This window comes from Chiloscyllium plagiosum, chromosome 1 (genome assembly GCF_004010195.1).
Source record: "Chiloscyllium plagiosum isolate BGI_BamShark_2017 chromosome 1, ASM401019v2, whole genome shotgun sequence".
Lineage (NCBI taxonomy): Eukaryota > Metazoa > Chordata > Chondrichthyes > Orectolobiformes > Hemiscylliidae > Chiloscyllium > Chiloscyllium plagiosum.
The window spans coordinates 3,499,409-3,507,441 of record NC_057710.1 but is presented as its reverse complement, the minus strand read 5'-3'; the positions used below and the strand labels follow the sequence as shown (position 1 = coordinate 3,507,441).

The 8,033-nt window shown below is 44.0% G+C and overlaps 1 protein-coding gene across 1 annotated transcript in view; it reads right to left on the bottom strand.

The window, feature by feature from the left end:
- Positions 1 to 545: 545 nt before the first annotated feature.
- The window catches only part of LOC122549119 (protein TEX261), an 8,443-nt gene continuing 955 nt past the window's right edge, over positions 546 to 8,033 (bottom strand). The window contains exons 2-5 of the mRNA XM_043688462.1: positions 3,965 to 4,044; positions 2,458 to 2,611; positions 2,045 to 2,112; positions 546 to 671 (exon numbers count right to left, since the gene is read on the bottom strand). Of these exons, the coding sequence (XP_043544397.1) occupies positions 561 to 671; positions 2,045 to 2,112; positions 2,458 to 2,611; positions 3,965 to 4,044 (413 nt within the window). The 3' untranslated portion in view covers positions 546 to 560. The remainder of the gene's footprint in view (positions 672 to 2,044; positions 2,113 to 2,457; positions 2,612 to 3,964; positions 4,045 to 8,033) is intronic.

The following is an 8,033-nucleotide window of genomic DNA, read 5'->3' as shown; positions in this document are numbered from 1 at the left end:
TTAAACCAGCATTTTCCTAGCTACTATCAGTTCTGAGGAAGGATCACTGGACCCAAAACATTAACTGATTTCTCCCCACAGATGCTGCCAGACCTGCTGAGCGCTTCTAGCAATTTCTGTTTTTGTTTCTGCTTTCCAGGATCGGCGGTTCTTTTCGTTTTTAACTTCCAAACCCATGACCACTTCCAGCTAGAAGGAAAAAGCAACAGACATGTGGAGACACCACCCCCTCCAACTTCCCTTCCAAGCCACTCGCCATCCTGATTTGGAAATATATCGCCCTTTCTTTACTGTCACTAGATCAAAATCTTGGCATTCCCTCCCTAAAAACACACTGTATCCAATCCCCATGGACAATTCAGGAACACAACTCACCCCCACCTTCTCAAGGGCATTAGAGATGGGCAATAAATGCTGGCCCAGCCTAAGACACCCACAGGCTGTGAACGATTAAACATATGATCGCTCAACCCACAAACCAACAATGTTAACCATTTAGCTCATAAACCAATCCACTAACTAGCAATACAGCAGAAATCGTTCAGGAACTTGGGTGTGTCTCACTCACCTCCCTGCTGAATAGTGGAAGGAAGGACATTCTCTCCAGCAGAAAGGGACACAAAGAAGGAGAAAGGGGTTATCCACAGGCACAGTGTGAAGTAAGCCAGTACCTGAAGGAATACAAAGAACACAGATAAGTGATTTCACTGGTAACCAAACAGGTGAGTCCATAATCAAACAAGAGAAGCCTTCCAAACAAAATGAATAACCTCAGACTTCCCCGAATTAAACTCTATTGGCCCCTTGTTACGCACTCATGCATTCAGCCTTTCGCTTAGTGGCCTGTCCTGACAAAAGTGTGATTTGTCTCGGTATACTAATACCATTTTTGGAGATGGATTTCAAACTAGTGGCATATGGGTGCTGGGTCATTTCGAGAAGAGTTTTAAAAGTACACAAGATGAAAGAATCCTTTCTGGAACACTGACCTAATTCCAGTATGTCTCAGAGAGCAAGCCTCTAGCATTTATATTGAGATGTTTATGATAGACTAAACATCAAAGGTATTAGGTTACTTTTGATTTAGAATAATCAAAGATTGGCTTTAGTTTAGAAAACCCAGAAATTGAGAGCTTTGAGGGCAGTTTTGAAGGAAACATGACAGGACTCAAGCGTTAACGACAGTTTCCTATAAAGAAGCATAGGGAAAGCATAGTTATACTGGTGTGAAAGTTTAGCTTGTGAAACTTCCAGACCAGAGGTGTTTGGCTAGAAATATGCAAATTAATAACACATGAGAATGTGTAAGCTTTCAGATTCATGAGTATTTGTGTGAGAAGACTTCACAGGACTTAAATCAAACTTAAAGATTTGATATAGAGGACCATTTCTGGTTGACGAAGCCATGGTGGGCCAAAGTCCTGTTTCGATGCTGTATCACTCTTATAATTATTCTCTGGATTTGAATTGCTGCAAAGTGATGGCGTTGAGAAATACATGAGGCGTTATTTCCCTGTGCCTTTTTTTTAAACAATCTTTCAAACTCTTCTCTTGTATTTTTTCCCCCCTTTGTGTCATAAACTACCATTTTAGCATTAAAGAAAACCTGCAGCTGGGTACCTGTGTTACAGTGAATGACCACCACATTAAACGTAAAACAATCTGATCTATTCAGGCAGATTTCATTTTGGAATCTGTCTTGTCTAGGAGTTGGTATTGTAACACTGGGTCCTCCTCCTCATATTTCCACCTAGTCTTGTATTTCAAAGGAAATTAATCTGGACGTCTTTGACAAAATAATATGGACTCTGAATGGCAGAGCAACCAGCAGTCATCCTGTGGTAGTACAATGATCTAACCAACTTAATACATTATGTTCAAATCCAACAGCCCGTGTGTTAGGTGTTTCCTTATTGAATTCCTTTTGGAAATCTATTGGTTCCCCTATATCTATCCTCCTCATAACAACTAATACATTATTTAAACACAGTTTGCTCACTATAAAACCAAGGTGACTTTCTTTGAATAAACTGCTGTTCCTTACCTCAGCAAAGGGATAATATTCTTCTGCAAAGTGTTGAAATGCCAAGTAATGGTTACAAACCACCAGCACTGTGGGAGGCATAAAAGTAAAATGTCCATTATCCTTTACACACCGTCATTATTCACGTTCAGACAGTTGTCAGTTTAACACAATGTAAGCATGTACAACGTAGTGCTGACTGATCTATCACTGTATACTCCTGGAACAGGGAGCGCGAGAGTGAGCGCATGTCTGCTAGGGAGTGGGCAGTTAGACTGAATAGTTGGGTGGGAGAAGGGAGGGACCAACTGAACTCTACAGGTAACTACAATGGGATGCGGTTATTGCCGTACCTCAACACACACTCTTCTTGAGGAGTTAATCAGCAATAATGAACACTGGGCCACCCAGAAGGCAAAGGGAAGGGTACTTACCACAGGACAGTATAAAATTGGGTGACGTGAGTAGGATATATGGAAAGGTCTGTAAGAGGCCAAAGTAGACGAGGTTTGTGAAAAGTCCAACTCCAATCATTAATGCAGGAAAGTTCTCAAAGAGGTAGAGTCCAATCAGCACTGCCGTGGAGAACTGAGGAGTCAAGAAAATGAACTGAAAACGAACAGCTTGCATTTATCCTTCAACGTGAAAAATCTCAGCATCACAATGCAGTCTGCAACCCAGAAACAGATCATTCTTTGTGTCCCACGCCTATCACCCCTGTCCGTATTGACTAATCAGTTATTCCTTTCTCCATCATGCCTGCAACCCCCTGTGACAGTGAGTTCCACATACTTATCACTCTTGGGGCAAAGATATTTCTCCTAGCTTTTCCACTGGATTCATTAATCACTCTCATAGCTCAATGGCCATTGATGCTGGTCTCCTCACAATCAGAAACATCTCTCTTGTGACAGCCCCTCTCAGGTCAGCTTCAGTCTTCATTTTACCAGAGAATTTCTTCACCCTCATTGCCCCCTGACAGTTACAAGCGCTGTTCTGACATCATTGTGTAAATTAGTCTAGCGTCTCCTATACTTCCGTATCTATTTTATAATATGGTCACCAGAACTGCTCACAGTACTCCGGTGGGGGTTAATAAATCCAAACACTTGGTCGAGGGAGAAACAGGCATGTTGCAGCCTTGGGACAGTGCTGCTGGGCAGAGCCAAACTTGGAGATTAATTGTAGGGCAGCAGATTGGGGAGAGGCTGCATGTGGTAGAGACAGTAACATCAGTGGGACAGGGGGGTTCAAACCCATCACGGTAGCTAGTGGAATCTTAACTCAATTCACCAAACCCTGGGACTGAAAGCAACTCTCAGAAATGGTGACTGTGAAACAATCATCAGTTGCTTTCAAAGCCCCATCGGGTTCACTCATCTCCTTCAGGGAAGGAAATCTGCCATCCTTCACAGGTCTGACCTACATGTGACTCCAGACCATTGTTTGTGACTCTTACCTATCCTCTGGGATGTGCAATAAACGTTGGCCTAGCCAGTCATCCCATCAATGAATTTCCAAAAAAAAAAAATGCAATTGGAGTTTAATCAGGCTCCATTTGAAAACTACTACACTCTGAGAGGTACTGCGATGGTTGGACCATTCTCAACAATGACAAGCTTCACAAGAACAGAGAGAAACTTGTTTTTTTACTGATTGCAGAGAGCCACAAATTATTCATCAATACAAATCCCAGTTTGCAAGCAACTTTGATGAAACCTGAACTCAGTGTCTGAATTACTGGGCCACATAACATAATACAAACAAAACCACAGTCATTGGGAAGCAGGCCCGATGGGCTGAATGGGCTTACACCTGCTCCTCCTTTACAATGCAGTCATCAGCACAGAGAAGCCCTGATCCAGTCAGTGTCCTACAGTCATACATTAAACTGGGAGCCTTTCTCCCCAACACTTCCCGGTCACAGCAACACACACTCACCCATATCATGTACTTGATAATGCGGCTGGTAATTACTGTATACTCTTCGATTAATTCTGCCAGATAGTACAAGCCAGCAGCTGTTGATAGAGGGAGAGATGGTGACACACACATTACATGGGTGACAACAGCAAAAGAGGTGCATATAGGAGCAGGAGAGAGGTTCGTCTAAAATAGGACAGGTATCTCGAAGACCATGCTGTTGATAAAATAACATGCCTTTAATTTAAGCACATTCCACATAAATTATAGCTCAGGAACAGACCATTCAGTCCAAATGATACTCCGAGCTCTCATTATCTTACCCTGTTATGATATCCATCTCGTCCTTTCCCTCCACCACCCTCTCCCCCAGTGTTTATCTGGGTTCTGAGGGAATGGGGCAATACTGTTCACATCAACACCCCATGATAATGTGTCACACTCTCACAGTACTGAGGCTTTGATTTCCAGGTCAGAGTTATCACTCACTCTCTTATATTGGTTTCTAATTTTGCTCGCTTCAAATTAAAATGGAAGAATTTTATGTCAAATTGACATAAGGAGGGAGATAGTGTTGGGTATTCTAAAGGGCATTAAGGTGAACAATTCCCTAGGTCTGGATAGGAACTATCCCAGGTTACTTAGGGAAGCGAGAGACAAAATAGCTGGGGCTTTAACAGATATCTTATCAGCATCCTTGGACACTGAGGTCCCAGAGGATGGGAGAATTGGTAATGTCTCATTGTGGGCGGCATGGTGGCTCAGTGGTTAGCACTGCTGCCTGACAGCGATGGATAGAGACCAGGCTGGGCAACAAGAGACAGAGAGTAGTAGTGGAAGGGAGTTTCTCAAAATGGAGACCTGTGCCCAATGGTGTCCCACAGGGATCTGCGCTGGGATCACTGTTTGTGATATACATAAATGATCTGGAGGAAGGTGCAGGTTGCCTCATTAGCAGGTTTGCAGATGACACTAACATTATGGAATAGCAGATCGTGAAGGGGACTGTCAAAGAATGCAGCAGAATATAGATAGGTTGGAGAGTTGGGCAGAGAATTGGCAGATGGAGTTCAATCCGAATAAATGTGAGCTGATGCATTTGGAAAATCAATTCAAGAGTGATCTAAACAGTAAATGGAAAGGTCCTGGGGAAAATTGATCTGGGTGTTCAGGTCAATTGTTTCCTGAAGGTAGCAACGCAGGTCAGTAGAGTGGTCAAGCAGGCATACAGCATGCTTTCCTTCATCGGATGGGGTACTGAGTACAAGAGTTGGCAAGTCGTGCTACAGTTGCACAAGACTTTGGTTCGACCACATTTGGAATACTGTGTACAGTTCTGGTCACCACATTACCAAAAGGATGTGGATGCTGTGGGGAGGGTGCAGAGGAGGTTCACCAGGATGTTGCCTGCTATGGAGGCTGCTAGCTATGAGGGGAGGTTCAGTAGATTTGGGTATTTTCATTGGAAAGAAGACGGTTGAGGGGGGACCTGACTGAAGCTTAGAAAATCATGAGAGGTATAGACAGGATGGATCGCAAGAGTGGAGAGCTCAATTTGGAGGGATCATGAGTTCAAGGTGAGAGGTTAAAAGTTTAAGGGTGATATGCGTGGAAAGTTCTTCACACAGAGGATGGTGGGTGCCTGGAACATGTTACCAGCGGAGATAGTAAAGGCGGACATGATAGCGTCATTTAAGCTGTATCTAGACAGATACATGAATGGGCAGGGAGCAGAGGGATACAGATCCTAAGAAGAGAGGCAACTGAGGATCTGGATCAGCGGAGGCTTGGAGGGTCAAAGGGCCTGTTCCTATGCTGTAATGTTCTTTTGATCAATATTTACCCAATCAGACTCTGCACAATCTTTACACCATTATTTGGACACCCCACACTGTCAATTCTACCCATAGCCCCACTGCCCCACTCACTCCCCATAGCCCTGTATCAATCCTAAACTAATCCCACTGCCCCACTCTCTCCCCATAGCCCCGTATCAATCCCAAACTAATCCCACTGCCCCACTCTCTCCCCAAGGTCCTGCCATTTTCTTTTGCTTCAAATACTTGTCAGGTTTTCTGTCTTTTGATTAACTTGCTGGAAGCCTTGCCATCTTCTCCCAGTTCACTTCATAAAGCTCCTCTTTCAGTCCGTCCTACTCTCTGTTTCACTCAACGTCCCCTCCACTCTTAATTCCCTCCCCACAGAGAAACTCATGCATCTCAGATACCAGAGGATGTCCTGAAGCTCTGAGCAGCCAAAGGCTATAATAATGCAGGAGACAATTTGCACAGAGTGAGATCCCATATAAAATCATGTGTGATTTTAATTAAGGGCTGAATACTAACCTGGGCACTGGGGGAAAGTTATTTCATGCTCTTTTTCAAAACATAACAGTTACAGTCTCTTCTCATGCTCTCTTGCTGATTTCCCTTTCCACTTCCACTCAGAGTATACGATCAGGATCACATTTGTATTATTATTAAACTGAGGACAGTCCCACACATTTTCTGCTACATCTATCTCCCTGAACCATCTGCTCTGTCGAGGAGGTTTGCTACCTTGTTACTGTTTTGCAAACCCACCCTCGAATTCCAATTTGTCAGAGGCTGAGATACTGTCACCCTGTGGGAACTGGCTGTCTCACAATTAAATTGGTTTTCTTTCTCAGGGATTCAGGGGGAGTTTGCCAGTTGGATACAACATTGGCTTAACAGCAACAGGCAGGGTTGTGGTGGAGGGTCGTGTTTCAGACTGGAGGCCTGTGACCGGCGGTGTTCCACAGGGATCGGTGCTGGGTTCACTTCGATGAGAATATAGAAAGCATGGTCAGATGATACCGAAGCTGGTGGTGTAGTGGCCAGTGAAGAAGGTTGTCTAAGATTACAAAGAGGTCTTGATCAATTGAGTCAACGGGCTGAAGAGGGGCAGAGAGTGTTTAATTTGGATAAATGAGAGGTATTGCATTTTGATAAAACAGAAAAGAGCAGAACTGTAACAATAAACAGTAGGGCCTTGAGTAGTGTTTAGATTAGACTGGTTTAGATTAGAGCACAGCAGGACAGACAGCACCCGAGGAGCAGGAAAATCGACGTTTTGGACAAAGGCCCTTCATCAGAAAGGGAGGCCTTTCTTCAGCACCACTCTAATCTGGACTCTGATTTCCAGCATCTGAGTAGTGTTGTAGAACAGAGAGACACAGGGGTTTGTGTACATAATTCTTTGAAGTTTGGGTCAGATATAGACAGGGTGGCTAAGAAATTGTTAGCATATTTGCCTTCATTGGTCAGATCTTTGAGTTGGCACATCATGTTGAGGTTGCACAGGATGTTGGTCACCCTGTTATAGGAAGGGTATTATTCAGCTGGACAGGGCTCAGAAGAGGTTTACCAGGATGGTGCTGGGACTGGAGGGTTTGAGTTGGAAGGAGAGGCTGGATAAGAGGGACCTTTTTCACTGGTGCATAGGAGGTGGAGGGGTGACTTTACAGAGGTTAATAAAGTCATGAGGGGGGAGAGATAAGGTGAATGGGGGTCGGGGTATGGTGATGTTGGATTCTGAGAGTTCAGTGGACCCCTTTTCCCTATGGTGGGGGATTTCAAGACTAGAGGGCATATTTTTTTAAAGGTGAGAGGAGAAAGATTTTAAAAAGACACGGGGCAATTTTTTTAAAAACTATACGATCAGGATCACACAGTGAGTCATTTGTGTGTGGAACGAACTGCCAGAAGCAGTGGTGGTTGTGGGTAGAGTTATAGAAGATATTTAGGTAAGTACATAAATAAGAAAGGGTTGGAGGAATATGTGCCCAGTGTAGGCAACGGGAACTAGTTCAGTTTGGGATCATGGTTGGCGTGGACTAGTTGGGCCGAAGGGTCTGCTTCCATGTTGTATGACTATGCCTCAAGTGATCCTTGCCCTTTTCCACATCCAATTCTAAACATGAGAAAGCTTCCTTAAATACTGCTTATAGACACTTGATCTGCTTCCAATTCCCTCTTCGATCCATTCGTGATTTGATTCTTTCCTTCCTTTCTCACCTGCACTGGGGTCCACTGAACCCTCAGAATCTAACGTCACCATACCCCCA